The 16534-nt window shown below is 44.1% G+C and overlaps 1 protein-coding gene across 3 annotated transcripts; it reads left to right on the top strand.

Moving 5' to 3' along the window:
• Positions 1-500: 500 nt before the first annotated feature.
• On the top strand, positions 501-16275 carry IFT27 (intraflagellar transport 27). 3 transcript variants are annotated; one of them, XR_008732412.1, is made up of 8 exons: positions 1830-1986; positions 5338-5417; positions 6491-6550; positions 7221-7280; positions 8804-8921; positions 9276-9385; positions 9597-10231; positions 10338-16275. XR_008732412.1 is itself a non-coding variant. In XM_055711567.1 (7 exons), exons 2-7 carry the CDS (start codon positions 5373-5375, stop codon positions 9693-9695), a joined length of 492 nt encoding a protein of 163 aa, XP_055567542.1. In that variant the 5' UTR covers positions 501-815; positions 5338-5372; the 3' UTR covers positions 9696-16275. The 3 variants fall into 3 exon arrangements, 2 of the variants coding, with proteins under 2 accessions (XP_055567542.1, XP_055567541.1); XM_055711567.1 differs by lacking the exon at positions 1830-1986 and adding an exon at positions 501-815 and having other exon boundaries at positions 9597-16275; XM_055711566.1 differs by having other exon boundaries at positions 9597-16275.
• The last annotated feature ends 259 nt before the right edge of the window (positions 16276-16534 follow it).

The following is a 16534-nucleotide window of genomic DNA, read 5'->3' as shown; positions in this document are numbered from 1 at the left end:
CACTACAGTCATCATCTACAATTAAAGCCACTGCCCACTCAGGCTACAGAAGTCCCTTTCATTTTTTTTTAATCACAGAAACAATGCTTTTATCTGCATATAAAAGACTCCTTTGATTTTGCTATAGGTACTTATTATTTTTATGTTATTTGCTTGCCTGGTCAGATGTCTGGCAGATACGACATGTAGTCCCAAACATGTGAAATGGGTCACTCATACTAGGAAAAAAAAAAAAAAAAAGCAAAAAAAAAAGCAGCAGGGACTACCTTGAGATTAAAATAAAACTTAGAAAACATTATTTTCAATGTACTGTACTCTCGCAACATCCAATCGTATAACCCAAACATTGATGCATAATTGATTATTCTCTTCTTCCCAAGCTTACTTACTGCCTTTCACAGTAAGCAGATTCTGTGCTCCACAGTAAACAAACTAAGGTGTAGCCAAGCAAAGTTTATACCCTGAAAAAGTATTGTTTATTATTAACGGCATACTTTCTAACAGCATAAGATCTTTCGAAGAGATTGGAAGGAGGGGAAGACCCCCGAAGTTGCAGTCAGCTTTTTCAGCTCTAACCCAAACGCATTAAGTTTGCCTCGAACTGCTTAAGGAAGACAGAAGATCAGTATGAAGATTAAGAACAGGGCATAGAAATAGCTTAAGAGAAGTCAAGGCAGATATCAGGAAAAGTATTTGAAAAAAAAGAAGACAAATAATTGAAGGAACCAACCTACTGCTGTGTGAAAGACTACAAAAATAACAGTGGGAAAGGAGGAATAAAATTCTGAGATACTAAGAAAGCAACTAAGACACAGGTGAGCAAGGAACCCTCTCCCCAGGAGATCAGTAACATAGTCAAAAGCAAGACAAAGTACGAACTGGGAGAAAGGTCAACAGAGCAAGCGTTGGCTCAGGCCGAGAGGAAACGTTGCTCAGCGTCCACACTGGACACGCAGGCCTCCTCAGCCGGCTGCTTTAACCGAGCGGACCCGACCGACACGGGGTCGGTGCCCGAGTTACAAGCACACGGGGATGCGGGGCTGGCTCAGAAGCAGCCGCAGCGAAGCACAAAGCGGGGCGCGGTTCCCGCCTGAGCCCTGAGGGAAAAGCGACCCCAAACGCGCGGCGCTGCAGACGGTGACAGGCCTCGGCCCGCAGACGGTGACAGGCCTCGGCCGGCACCTTCCCCCTTTGCGGGCGCCCCCGCCGCTGCGTGACCGACACCCACCCGCCGGCAACGGGCCGAAGCACGCGCAACTCCCCCGCCGTTAACGGCCGGCGCACGCGCCGATCCGCGCGTCCCCGCCGGCCGGGGGTGGGGGGAGGGGGACGACACAGCTGAACGTGGCATCGCGCGCATGCGCAGGAAGGCGCCCAGCCGTGCCGGCGGAGGGGCGCTCCGAACGGAAGGTCGGACTCCGCGGGGGCACAGGCGGGAAATGGCGGCTGCTCTCCCTCGCGATCACTTGTCTTTTCCCGCCTTGGTGCTGCCGCACCCCTATCACGTAGCTCTTTGCCCGTAACTTTACTATTTTCTGCCCTGTCCCCGGTGGGTTAATGCGCCCCGTGGCACGGTCCCCTGCGTTCTGCCCAATGAGAAGCCGGCCCCTGACAGCGTACTTAGTTGCTGCGCGGAAACGACACCGTTGTCCCCGTAACACCACGGCCCCACCCGCTGAGCGCGCTGCCCACCTCGGCTACCCGAAGGGCCGGGGGGTCGGGTTTGAATGACAGCACGTTTGGTGGGCGGGAAAAGTCAAGTGACCCAATAACAACTCCGGGTAGCATTGATGAGCAGAGCTAACAGCCAACCGAGCTGGGCGGGCGGTCGCCTCCCCAAGGAGGCGGGGCGCTCGGTTGCTAGGGCCGCGCTGTTGCTAAGGCCGCGGCAGAGCGCGGCGACGGCAGCCGCTGCCCTCCTGTCGCGCTGGCGCCTTCCCCGGGCCGGGGCGATGGTGAAGCTGGCTGCCAAGTGCCTCCTGGCAGGTGAGTGCGGCCCGGGCGGTGCCATCGGCCCCGCTGGCCGCGGGGGCCCTGAGCGGGCTCCGTGGGGTGAGACGAGGCCGGCAGCGGGGCGGCGCTGGGGGCCCCGTCAGCGACGGGGGGAGCGGCGGGTGGTGGCGGCCGGGAGGCGGCCTGGCTGCGCTCGGCCCCGCGTCGAGGAGTCGCCCCGACGGAGAAGAGGTGGGGGAAGAGGCGACAGGAGAGAGGTGGGGACCTCGGCTCCCTCGGGAACGGTGGACATAGTGCTTGTTGTTAGCTACCCTGTGTCGTTCCCCTCCCACCACATGTGGAGAATCACGAGCTGCGTGGAGGGAGGGCGTGAAGCGGGGCTGGACCGGCTGAAATGCAAGGACAGGATCTGAAAGGAAGGCAGAAAGAAAGGAAAGAGTGTTTCTCCAGTGTGGAAAGGTGGGCATAACATGGGAGAAGTGTGAAGACAGCAGGATGGACAGCCGAGGCCTGCCTCAGACAGGAGGCTCCCTTTGTGCTAGAAGAAAAAATCACGTCAGAGGCTGGGGTGATTCTGAGAGTGTGATGGAAAGGTAGAGCTTTAGCAAAGAATAGAAGGGTGAAGCGTGTGCACTTCACAGAGGCATCTTTTTCCCCAAGCAAACTGAAGGTTAACCTGGAAAAAAAAAGTGAGGTGAAGACACAGGCTGTTTAGTCAGGATGAATTATGGAGGTGCTGAGCATAAGTACAGCTGACTGTTAACACTAGGGGAAGAAAACTTTTCTTTTTTTCCTCCCTCTGTCTATATTGAAGCTCTGTGCAGCCTCAGCTAGAAGCACAAATCCATAAAACCTTTCTGGGCAGACAACTCCCAGGTTTAACTCTGTTGCAATCCTCTTTTCTTTCATCCAGAATAAAATGTTTGCCTTTTTTTTTTTTTTTTTTAACCTCAGAAGCAGATAACTTGCACAAAGCCAGTGTGGTCTTTGGCAAATGCGCCAGAATGAATCTCCCTCGTGCCTCTGTTGACAGCTATCGTGGACAGCATGAGTATCTTGCCTGTCCTCCAGATCTGAAACTTACACATGGTTTCCAGTTTCAACGTTTTCAGGTCCCAATACACAGGCTTTGCTTAGATCTTTCCAGTTTTGCAGTTTAGTGTTAGGGAAGGCCAATTCCATGACTGTTCTAAATTCACATAGATTTTCTCTGGGTGACCTAGTTATGTGCTTAATCCTAATTGGGTCTGGAGCTGCCTTTTCAGTTCTGTTTGCAACACAACCAACAAGAAGGTCCTGTCCCATATGTAGTTCTCCTAAGTGCTACAATAATATCCATGTATTATTAAAAATAATAAATCAATGAAGCAGACCACGCAAAATACCTTCTTTCTTGCAGAAGAGACCAATATTGTGAAAGAGACATAAGGGATGAGTAACCACAACAACCTAAAGGGAACAAGAAAATGCAATTACATAGGTAGGAGAAAAACATCAGAAATAGAATAGGGAATTCTTGTGTACCTAAGGAAACGGTTATGAAGAACAGAGTGGCTCACAGGAGCTACACAAAGGTCAAAGAGAACAACAGGGGAAAAGGGCTTTTATTAGCAAAAGAGAGACTATTAACTTGACAATAGAAAGCGATTGCTGTGTTATCTCAAGGGTAATTTACAGACACACAGAAGATATTGTTGTTTGAACTTACTATGGAGACACTATGAAAAGGTTTTTGGTGTAGAAAGACAGTTGGCAGTAGCAGGCATTTTAGACACACTACAGATTCTGGCAGGATAACAGAAATATGGATGGAGTAAATACTGTGGGAGTACTGGCAGATGAGACCAAGCTAAATGAAAAGGGCAAGGAAACTTATTTTGAGAAAGTGTAGTGATCTAATGGGCTAAGAGGATGGCAAAGAATAATAAGAAGGCAAGAACAACTGGGGCTGTCAAATTGAAGAACGGCAACACATTAGTTAAGAATTTGCACTGGATGATGCGTTCACAGTTTAGAGCATGTATGCTTCTCTGTCTCATTTTACAAAGACAGATCTAATTGTCTATTGAAGTACAGAATAGCTTCCACTCAGAACAGACTGTTGTCTTCAGCACAAGTTGAACTGATCAGGGAACAAACAAGCTGGCTTACCAGATTTTCCTGTCTAAATATTATGAGCCCAGCTCAGCTCAAAGTAAGCAAGCATGCTGAAAATGTTTAAACAAGAGCTACATTTGGTTAATGCATCTAGGAGCAATTGTCACTATCCAAAACACCCTTCCTCCTCTATAATATTATGTGAGCAGATAGCTTCACCAATTTCCTTCAAAACAACATCTAGAAAGCTGTAATAGGGTCAATGTACTTCTCTCTGGGTTTATTTATTAACAACATAATGTAAAAGACTTGTATTCCAAGCTTAGCTGCCAGCAGTGTTCCTTTAAGGGTAAAGCTAGAACCGCTGCAGTATTTAATTCCTGGTTCCTGTCCTTTGTACTATCCAGGGTAGTGAGACAGTATGTGAAGAGAGAGTAAGCCCTTGGAGAACATTAAGTCTTTGTTTTGCAAGAATTATGATGTTATTCCTTGGAGTAATGTGGGCATATGTGAGTTCTGCAGTTCTCTGCCATTGCTTTGGATGTGATGGAGTTTTGTAACAGTAGGCCAAACCAGGCAGCTGCCAGGTTTGCCCAAAGTGTTGTGCAAGCCGTACCAGAAAGCCTTGGCTGTAGAAGAGCAAAAAGTAAAGCCCCTTGGTTCTCCTTCCATATAGGGATGAATCAGCAGGCTCTTTTTCTCCAGCTAAATGACATTTGCTTCTGTTTTGCCTAGGATGCAACTAATGAGCCACCAGCAGCTCTGAGTCAGCAAGAGTTACTCTCTTAGCAGGGTCAGCAAGAAGAGTTCATCGAGGAATGTTACCAACTTAAGCAGCTTTGTAGTAAATAAATTACCTGTCTCTTCCCTAAACTCAGTATGTAACAAGGATTTGAATCTGGGGAAACGAGTAATCTGAGAGGAAATAGCTTCCTATGTAGCCCAGTCTCCCTATCACATTGCGTTTTTCTCTACATGATAACATATCTGGGATTTTTTAATTTTTAGTTAAAGGCTATAGAGTAGAGATAGATTTTAGAGCTAACAGCAGTTCCACTCTGATCTGGGAGGCCTTCACTGTTGTTCACAGAGCAGAAATCTGATGTCATAATGGCAGTATTAATTTCCTCACGTGGATTTTAGATTGTTTTGTGCTTCTTGTGACAGTTATCTTGCCTGTATTCAGAGTTCGAGCATTCGAGCTCTTATGGCATGAAGTAAAAGAACTGAGGGAAAATAAGATTCTCTAAGATGAAACAAAAATCTTTTATGTTCTTGGTTTTGCAGGAGATCCAGCTGTGGGGAAGAGTGCTCTAGCCCAGATGTTCCGCAATGATGGGGCTCATTTTCAGAAGAACTACACACTGGTAAGCATACAACAGCCTCAAACTGGTATCCAACATTTTTCTAGTTTGCATGAGAAAACTAAGAAAGTCTAGAACAAAATAAATACTACGATTTTAAGTTGAGGCATTCAAGGTGGAGTCTTACAGGGTTTTCTTTCTCTTACACCCTAGATTCTGAATAGAAGCCATTTAACATTCTGTAAGTCTTTATATTATGTGGGTGCTGGTTTTGAAATTTAATGCAGAGTAATTTAGTTAATTTTGTAGTTTTCCTGCTGAACCAATGTTTTCACAAGGTTTTGTGGTGTTAGAGAGCTTCCTCCTTTAGGGAGTGCTCTGTGAAAAAGCATTGCTGAAGGAGAAAGCTTTTAATTCCAACTATTAAATGTGCGTGTGGACAGTGCGCTTATCACTATGCAAACACGAAGATGTGCTGCAGAGCCCCAAGATAATTATAATCTACAGAAACTGTTCCCAGATGAAGAGGATACAGTTTGCAGTCTTTCAGTGTGAGAATCAATGGTGATGACTAATCAGAAGCAGGATAAAAATAAAAGTAAATATAAGTAAAGTAAAAAAAGGAAAATATGAGTGTGGAGAAAAAAACCCTAAAATATGTTTATTCATTGAAATAAAGATGGAAACCAGAAGTTAAGGATAGAAATAGAACAAACAAACAAGCTACAAAGCAGAATGAGATAAAAGGTGGAAGAGGCACAAATAACTTCAGCCCCATATGTTAGTTGATCACATGGCTGGTGCTAAACATTCTAAGGTGTACTTTAGAGCAGCGTGATAGTGAACATAGCCCTGCAGATATCAGCTAAGAGTATTAGCTGTATATAAGCAAACCGATGGACATTGGTTCTTTTCTGTCTTTTTCCCTGCTCTGAGCAAATCTACGTGGCTTTGACATGTAGGTGGGAGTATGTTACCAGAACTATGAGGAGGACTGCAGAGTTCCCAGCAGTCTTATGTTTGATGGGATTGTAATGATTCACAAGAATTGCCTCAATCCAATGCACAGTTGGTATGCAGTCAGACAGGCTCTTAAAAACTCTTCTGATCCTTGTTTTCCTGATTCCTCTTGACAGACAACGGGCATAGAACTGTTGGTGAAGGCTGTATCGGTTCCAGAGACAAGTGATAGTGTGGTGAGTTTTTCTGTGACATAAACTGGGTCAGAAAGAGATATCCAGAGCTCAAACCTCATTTTAGTCTCATTCTGGTGGAAGATTGCTGTGCATGTTCATCAGGCCATTAAGTTGCATGAAGGAAATGAGGCTGATCATGTACAATCACTGATACTCCAGGGTTAGTTTAATTTTAAAAATATAAGTTTTACATACTTGTATCCAACACGATGTCTTAAACAAAAGCTGTTGCCAGCTTTTCGGATTCTGTTTTGTCCTTTAGGGCACTCAGGTTTAGTTCATGTTTCTTAGAACTACAGAAGCTGGAACTTACATGCTATTTTTCCTTAATGCCCTATACTCTCAGTAGTGGAATGTAGACCATATGTATAATGTTGTATAGATAGTGCAGGTTACTGTCCTGCTCCACGTATTCTGTTTCCAGCAGGGATGGAAACCAAACCTGGGGCTTTGGAGGTAACCCTTTTATTGGGTATACATGAAAATACCTATTTCTTTTCTCATACGATCTGAATTGGAGTATTCTCAGTGCAGGGAGCTTGCCCCTTAGTGATGCAACACTGCTGTACTGAACAAAATATAGGAGTTACAAGTTCCAGTATTTACTTACAAAATCTTGCCCTACACTGCATTTTTATGGCAAGAGCATTCTTTCTGCTTCCACTTTCAGGAATTCTTCATTTTTGACTCTGCAGGAAAAGATCTATTTTCTGAAATGCTAGAGAAACTGGTAAGTCTTATGTAACAGTCCTCTTCCTCCAAATAAGTGCTTTTGCTTTGAAGATCTGAACTCCCCAGTCTGGCAGATGTAGCATACTTTGTCTTTAGTGTAAATGGGAGCAATTACCTCAGTTGCCAATGCATCCTGTTCTATCTTTCTAAAACTTGTACAAGTACTAGAACTACTTTCTAGAGGAAGAAAAGCAGATAGTCATTCAGTTTTCTTACAGTAGAAATGGTGATGTTTAACTGAGAATTGCTGTCTACTGTCGGTTAAAGTTATTTTTATTCCTTAGAAAAACAGCTATTTTGCTGCTACTCCAACAGTGGGGTTTTTTTGTGTTATAGTGATGTGTTTGATCCAACAGGATTCGTTCTTGTCCTTGAGCATAATACTGCCCTTGTTTTTTTCCTTCACACATTTGTGTCCTTGCCTGTACAATTCTCCATTGTGTTATCTCATTTTGAGAGGTAGAATCAATTAATTGACATGAAATTTTTTAAGATGGTGTATTGGGTCTGGCTGAGCCCCACAGCATCCCTTATAGTGCTGTGCTTTGTATTGGTAGCTAGAAAGGTGGCATTTTGGCCACTGCTGAGCAGTGCTTACACAGCATCAGGGCTGTCTCTCCAACATTCCCACTCCCCTCACCAGTAGGCTGGGGATGGGCAAGATCCTGGAAGGGAACATAGCCAGGACAGCTGACCTAAACTGACCAAAGGGATATTCCATACCATATGACATCTGCTCAGGTATAAAAGCTAAGAGAAAGGAGGAGGAACTGGGGGCATTCGTTATTTACAACATTTGTCTTTCGGAGCAACTGCTGCGTGTACTGAAGCCCTGCTTCCTGGGAAGTGGCCAAACATCACCTGCTGATGGGAAGTAGAGAATTAATGTATTTTGTTTTCCTTTTCTTCCGTGCCCACAACCTTTGCTGTTGCTTCATTAAACTGCCTTTATCTTGACCCACAAGTTATATTTTTTCATCTTATTTTTTCCCTCCCTTCCTGTTCTGCTGAGGAGGGGAGTGATAGAGCAGCTTAGTGGGCACCTGGTGTCCAGCCAAGGTCAACCCACCACAGATGGCTAACTCAACCTAATGGTTCACTGCTCCACAAGAGGCAATACCACTTCTGTCCTTGCACTAGGTCTGATTTGCAAGGGGCCCCTCTAGAAACTGGCTCAAACTGGAAGAAAATCTTCCTACTTTTTTCTCTAGGATTAATTTTGTGCTGATTCAGCATGAAGAATCAGCTTCCCCAGGGATCAGATGATTGCCAGAGCCAGTGCAAGTAAAGGAGCAGGACTGTACAGACAGGAATGGGGAAAGAGAACAAGACCACCTCTCACAGTGCCAGCTACCCGTTTAGTCAGCTCAACTGAAATGTGAGACCTCAGCCAGGGCACAGGATTCCTGTGTGTTAGGCTTTTTATTTTTGTCTTAGCATCTGTGTATGCCTTGTTTACAGACTGGCTGTTGACCACATCAGTTTCATTAGAGCTGACAATGTTCCTTTCTTGCTGTGCAGTGGGAGCAACCCAACGTCCTGTGCCTTGTGTATGATGTCACTAATGAGCAATCTTTCAACAACTGTGCCAAGTGGTTGGACAAGCTGAGGGCTCACGCAGTTGGAATGCACATCCCAGGTAAGAAATAGGTGAGATTCTTGTTATCTGCTCTTCTCTTGTATGACAGCAGTTGTTCCCCTTAAGATGTGGCATAGAGCATTGCTTTTAAGCCAGGGGCAGGCATGGCTTCTTCCAACTCATTTGCTTTTATCACAAAGCAGATAAGGCATGAGTATGTTTCCTTTGTGGAACCTTTTCTAGGTAGTTGTAGACTGTTCTCCATGCCTCCAACTTTTTCAGCTACTTTTACAAATGTTCCAGCATTTATTGCTAACAAGTCAGCATTTCTGGGTTGTTGTTTTTCCTTTGTTTCAATCAAGGAAAATCAAAACGTTTTTGTTTTCCATTTGTTTCCTATGTTTTTTTCTGTAGGTGTCTTAGTGGGGAATAAAACAGACCTAGTTGGTCGTCGAGTTGTGGAGCAGAAACAAGCACAGGAGTGGGCTGAGAAACATGGCCTGGAATACTGTGAGATGTCAGTGGTGAGTGTCTGCTCCTTTCACCATCTGTGGAAGTGGGTGTTTGTGAAGTTATCTTCTCTTTCAGGTAGAGAAAGATAACTGGGGGCTCCCTTCCACTTGTCTGTCATCTAACTCGCCCTCAGTTGTAATCTGTCTTTTGTGAAGCAGTTAGAGCAGAAATAGTCAAATACTTATTCCATCTGTCATTCACAACTTTCTTGTTTCTTTACAGAAGGAGATGAAAAATTTTGAGGCCCCTTTCCACATCCTGGCAAAGTCATTCCAGCAACTGTACAAAGAGAAAGTGGAAACTTTTCACTCACTAGCTTGAGGGCTGTGACTGGCATGAGTTATTTATCTTCTAAGCTTCTTCAGGTGCCCAGAATCCTGCAGGATGGAATACAGTGAGAAGAAAAAAGATGAGCTATTTGCTTCTTCATGGTCATCTTCTGATAATTCAAAATTAACTAGAAATAAGCAAGTGGAAGGACTCTTCTGAAGTTGCTACCTCAGCATTCCTTTCATGTCCTCTAACTTGGTTCTCTGCTCGCTGGAAGTCTGCTAGGTTGGAGGAGGCAGGGAGTAAAAGGGGTGGGCAGAATGGAAACTGCCAGCTTTTTGCTTTGATATTGTCTTGTCTCTTGTCTGAGCAGACTTCCTGCTGCTACAAGCAAGTACTTAGAGGTTTGGAGAAGGTGAGAGGAAGCTGACAGAATGTTTTTCAACTTAAGCAACCCAACCTTGATACATATGTTGCAGGGCAGGACCGATTTGGCCTTGCTGCTAGAAAAGCATTTTCTGTAGGAGGCCTGTGCCCAAAAATCAACGTGTGGAGACTCAGTTGTGCAAGGACCAAGCTGGATTTAGGTGTGTTTCTAGGAGTGTCCAGAGTTTTAGACCTTTTTTAACAGTGTTACCCTTATCAGTTGTAGGACTGATATGCTGATGACTAATACATGTTTCTGACTTCTAGAATCTGGTTCTTTTCTTCAATGTGGCTCACTTTCACTGCCCGGTGGGAACTGTCTGGCGACTGTACTGTTGTCACTTGGTAATGCAGTGCCCTCTGCTGGTCCCAGGTCACAAGATTTCTCAAGAAGCTACCTCTTGAAGCAAGCAGGACTTCCTACAGGCACATCCAAATTGGCTTATCTGCAAAATGGGGTCAGATAGTAAGATACCTCTCTTATTCTAAACATGAGTCCAAATTTTAAAACAAATTATCTTTCCTTCTTCGTGTCTTTGTCATCTTAGGTGGTTTTATGTCAATTTTCTTTTTGTCAGCTGAACTTGGCAATACTATGTTCTCATTAGGTTCAATTCTCAGTCCCTTACTAGAATCAGAGTCCTCCTTCTTGTTAAACTTTCCCTGTTTGTCCTTGCATTTCATATTGAAGACCACAATTCTGATGTTGCTAGTGGAAACAGGACTAAGGAAATAAAAGACAGCTTGGCTAAGTTACTCTGACTCAGCTGTGTCTGGCTAGAAGTTTCATATCAGAAAGGGTAAAAGCCTAGAGAGAACTTCTCTTTTGTGTGGAGTACTGATGCTGCATGTGTAAGAGTCTATCTGCTAATGCATTATGTGAAAGCATCCACGGTAAGGTACTGCCTTGTTACTGAGTGCAACACCAAGAAGTTCAAAACTGTAACCTTTCTCTTCTCCCAGATTTTGTTAACCTCCTTTGGGCAGGGAAAGCTGAATTTTTTGGAGTGTAAGCACTGAGTGATTTTTCAGGCAGGCTTTTCAAGAATCTGTGTTTCAAGACTTTTATATGTGTGTTTTATAACCATTTTTATGCCCAATGCTAGGAAAAGTGCATCGGATTGAACGTAAGAAATATGGCTGCAGATGTTGTAGCAGATTTTATGAAGCACTTCAAGAATCTGGAGAAGCAGCTGGGCTCATTTCACTGGCAACAGTGTGTTGATAGGGAATTAGCCAGGGAGCATGAACAGAAGCTAAAGAGGTTAAGTAGGAGCTCAGCCCACAAGAAAAGCAAAGCAATAGGTTCTTTTGCTAGAAGCGACCTCAAAAAAATGACAGAAGAACTGGGAAGGCTCTTGCTTCCTCCAGAGAAGGAAGGACTCCTCTGTGGGCTTAGGGTAACTAGAAAACTCACTCTTTTGAACTGGATTAGCATTACTGGCATTTGTGTCTTTACAAGGGTTGTCTTGTTAATCCTGGCAAGTGTCTATTGATTCACAGGGGCTGGGTAGAGTTCTTGCCTGCAGGTGCTAGTACCTCTGACTATGAAGAATAAAAGTTATTTTGGATGCTGTGCTGATCTAGTTAAAGAACTAAAGAAGGTTTGTTTTGATTTGGTAGCTCATTTCCCCATAGTTCTATTCATGATGTGATTCCAACACAAGACAGATATTTTTTCATATTGAAAATAGCATGCCAGGTGTGTATGCCACCTGTGATGTATATAGAGGGGATGTACGCCTCGGGAATGGGCAATAAAATGAATTCTGTGCAATCTTTAACCAGGGAGTTCAATCTCTGCACCAGAAGGACCTCACCTTCAAATAAACAGTTTAAATGCACCAGTAAGATGAAGACTGGTGAACACTTTTTTATTAAATGAATGCAAAAGCTGGAGGATCTCATTAAGGGAATGCTTGCAGTGGTGATCTGTGATTTATGGGGAAGCTGCTTTTGAGAGGTTAGTGAAGAAAAATGCATCCCATGCAGGGAAAGATATATTGCCTGAGAGAGGAAATGTATGATCTAATTAGCTAGCAGTAGGGATTCACCCACTGCCCCTTTCCCTCTTTCCACAGGCCATGACTAGAATTAGAAAAGAGGTTGTGTCTAAAGCATGTTGTCCAATTTGCTTTTTAGAGGACTATTTCAAGCACTAATGTAGACACAATTTAATGTCCTTCAAAATGGTATGTTTGACAATAACCATCTCAGTCCTTCTGAATGTGTTTTAAAAGCACACTGTATTGTCCTTACTGGCTAATGTGCTATATAGTACCAGAATGAGGCAGGTGATGCTTGTTGCCATTTTCCTAGCTTATTTGTGACCTTGGTGGTAGAGGCTAGTAGTGAAGAGTAGATAGAGAACATGGGAGCCAGATAAGGGAAGGTTGTGGAAAATAGTTTTGTGTATGTGTGAATGAGTTTAGGGTGGTGAGTAGGTGAGCTGGACAAGCAGGATGAGTAAGAATCTGAAGCCATTATTGTTTCTCTTACTGTGTTCAGTAACTGTTGTGGTCACAGCTGTAGGGTGAGGATGCATGTTTGCTGCTTACAGCCGTAGCATTACTCTGAATTACAGACACTGTGGAGAACAGTGGGAGGAAGGCAGAAAGCCTGTCTGCTGACCGGGAAGCTTGTTGTCTTCTGACAGCTCCCTTACTTTGTCCAGCTGTGCAGTGCTGCAGGTGCTCAGCATGGGTGTTTACAACCCAGAAGAGACCCAGCTCAACCAGAACTGAAATTTCAAAAGAAGGGGGAGGAAACAAACAGGCCTTTAACTGTTTTTAAAATATACATGGTCCTTCTTTTTCCTGTTTGCTTGTTTGATGAGACAAAAACATTCTTTCCTCCTTGGGAGTCCCTCCTTCTTACCTTTCCTTTGGTCCTCATGGTTCTACTGCACAGAATCCCTGTTATACTTGTGCCCTGCTTTACTTAGCTTGATACATCACCAGCTGATTTTTTTTATCCTTCTAATTTCTGCATTATCTATTCCCAAGGCTGCAAGACATTTCTTCTTAGAGAGATTAATAGATGAAAGAAAACAAAAGTGGAATTTTTAGTCAAATTGTCTTGGAAGAAAGAACCTTAAGAACAGTTTCTGACATTCACAAATTTTACTGGAAATTTGTTTGTGTAAAGTTGTCATATTAAAGATGCTTTAATGGTTTTGTTTTGTCTTGCCAGACATATTCTACTGCAGAGTGAAATGCAGAATGTAAAATTCCAGAAAGATCAGGTTTTATTGTGGGAGTTAATAGTTTCAAAGGTGATCATACTGTGATAAGATCTGCTAACAATGATAAGTCTTAATAATGGAGTGGTCACTGCTGTTCATAATAAAGCATTAAATATACTGAAATGGGGCTGTCAGAACAGTTTCTTCTGGAGATTTGTTCATTTTAGAGAATTAAAACTTAAGAAAGGACATCTTTCAGAAAACTGATCTGATACATGACACCATTTGGACCAGGGTTATTTCTAATACAATTTCAGTGACTTAAAGGGCCGGATTTAGTCTTCTATGCCAACTGGCTCCCCTGGGTAAGCTTCATTTCTTTACCCACTATACATCTTGGACCAATCTGACCTGATAGCAAAAGACACATGATGTTGTTGAAAATGAAATACTGCCCTGGGGCAGAAGGATAAACTGTGTGGCATCCTGAGGTCCTCCCAGCAATACTTTCTATAATTCTATTAGATTAAGTGGGGAAAGAAGTAGCGTGGAAAGCACAAAACAGGCTAAGTCATAAACTAGCAATTAAACTGGGAGCTGGGCTGGGCTACAGCAGAAAACGTACAATCTATCCCAATTAAGAGCTGTATCTCAAGAGAAACCGGGAGCCTGACGCAGGTGCTGACAGCAGGGAAAACACTGCATTTCTGTTCTGGAGGCAGCAACTGCTTTCTACTGGTGCTTACACAGATCCACGGGGGTCCATACCCTGCTCGACACTGTGCTCTGCTTGTAATAATTACTGTATCTATGATGTTCAGGTGGCAGCTGCTTGCGGTTGTTGTCTCATCTGCCTGTATAAAGCCAGCAGTGTGATGGCAGATTATCTGCTAGTAGCAGGACGTTCCTGTTCTTGACACCTGCATGATGGGACTCCTCTCTCCCCATGCCTTCTCAGTCCTTCTTTTCCTATCTCATATCCACTTCTTGATGGAGAATATCCACCTCTGCTTGTTCTAAGCAAGTAATTTTTCCATCTTGCAGACGGTACTCCATGGAAGCTGTGGCTAAGGGACTTCTAGGACCTTCTGCAGCAGAGGTGGAGTCTGAACAGGATCTCTTCAAGGGCCACATTGGGCCCTGCAATGTCTCTCTTTGCCTAAGGGCACATCATCTCTCTGCTTCTCGCATCCTATTTCCTCCTCCTGCTGTCATCTTGCCTTGAGAACAATGTCTTCTGCGCCAGTTGCCCTTCGCTTTGTTGACCCGGAACAGCAATGCTTGGGGGAGGGAGAAAGAAGAGCGCTACACAATCTCAAGTCTTTTCAGGGCTCTTTAGCTGTTGTGACTCCCTGTCGAAGCCACCTGAGAGACGGGGATGTTGCTCAGTCTAGAGCACAATTTCCTGGCAGGAGACCCCCCGCTGAGACCTGGCAGCCTCGTCTTGGCTCCTCAGAGCTTGCCGCAGTGTAACTTTCACAGACACTGGCTGTTCTTATTCTGACTTGGAGTTGTTATTTTTTGTTTTGTTTTGTTTTACTCCTTGGGGGTCTTTCTCTCATTCTTCTGTCACAGCTTCACATATTTCCTCCCCTGGAGCTGTTTGTCAAGAGAAGCCTGGAATTGCTCTCTTTCTTGGTCTCTGAGATCAAATCCAAATCTGGCAATGTTTAAAAGGGAAATGTGACAGACCCTACATGTCAGGCTGGGGTCAGGGCTGGGGTCAGTTTGATGAGTTTCCCTCCAGCCAGATATGCATCAATTGGAGAAATGTGGAGCCTGTAATCTTTCTGCACAAGTACTGGAAAAATATGCGATATGAGGGCTTCATGTTAGGGACAGTGAGCAGAAAGGTACAAAGGCAGAAATGGTTGGCTGCTGTGTCCCAAATGGGACACGCAGGAGCAGTAGGGGAATAGGAATATGTAGGAAAAGAGTGGGGTCTACACCTCTTCAGGAAGAGCCCAAAGGATTTGCTGAGGCAGAGTGGGAGGGTGGGAATTAGGGGTGGGAAGACCTAAGGCTTTTCCTGGCTTGTAGAATGATGTATGGAAATAAAGTGGGAGGACGAGTAATTTTTGCATGAGCCATTGAGGGAAAATGAGGATAGGGTAGAGCTGGATGACACTGCAGGTGGGAGGGCAGGTGGTAAGAATAAATAACTGAACCGAGATCTTCAGGGCCAAGATGTCCGGCCAAGGTCGGTTTGGGGAGTTCAGAGCCATGATGAGTAAGGTCAGTGGTAGCCATTGGGTTAGGTTCAAGACATAGGGCTTGCATTAGAACAAGGCAGAATGAATTGAAGTCTGCATGACAGGGTTGACACTGGGATTTGATAGGGCAACTACGAGAATCCAGAATGATAAGCCTAGGAGTAGTGTGGAGAGATAATAACAGCAAGCTGTGATGCTGTGAGGAGCAGTGGCTGGAGCAGGTGAGACCAGAAAAAGATGGAGTAGGTAAGCTAAGGACACTACCAGACTATCAGGGTGGAAGAGTGTGAAGAGGTGTTGGAAATTCAGATCAAGTACAGTTCGTCCGAGGGGATTTCTGAGTGGAGGGAAATAGACGCCTACAGTTGTTACCCACATGTATTTGTATCATTTAAAACACAAATTAGTTCCAGCGCTATCTCTGTTTTCTTTTGCCAGAAAGTGGGGTGATCTATTTGCTTAAAACTCTTTTTTTTTTTTTTCCTTTGGTGAGGGGAGGGGGCAATGCATAAATTTATGCCTAATTGTGCTGCAGCATCCCGAGTATATTATGTTCATCTATGCAGGGAATGGACACAGAACCTGCACCTCACCTGACCAAGCAGAAGTGCCCTCTACAACTTGAGCATTAACATCTCACAACAAAAACTTCACAATCAGTTCATACAGCAGAAGGTCTCCTCAGGGTATCAGTATTTAACCTCAAAAAACAGAAAAACACTATTGTGTGAGGTCATTGTAAAACAGATAGAAATCACTCTGTTCATGAATAAAATTACCTACAATAAAAAATGCTTTTCGCTGTGCATGGGAGGAATCTCTTTTATGTGTTGGTTTCCCTTCTCTGCTTGTGCTAATTTATTTTGATTTTTGTGGAGCATCACTTTCTCTCAGTCTAAGAGTTGTGCGTGGCCAGTGTATGCTATTTCTAGGACTGTGGTTTTGTGAGGTTGGGTGGTTTCAGTCTGGGGACTGTGAAACTGGAAGTTCTGAAATTCAGGCTGCAGTTGAAGCATCAGGCATAAAATCAGCTTGTAAGGACAGCAGAACAGAGTATCCAGGAAAGA

The sequence above is a fragment of the Falco cherrug genome, chromosome 5 (genome assembly GCF_023634085.1).
Source record: "Falco cherrug isolate bFalChe1 chromosome 5, bFalChe1.pri, whole genome shotgun sequence".
NCBI lineage: Eukaryota > Metazoa > Chordata > Aves > Falconiformes > Falconidae > Falco > Falco cherrug.
Note: the sequence above shows the minus strand (reverse complement) of the source record. Positions and strands in the feature narration are given on the sequence as shown.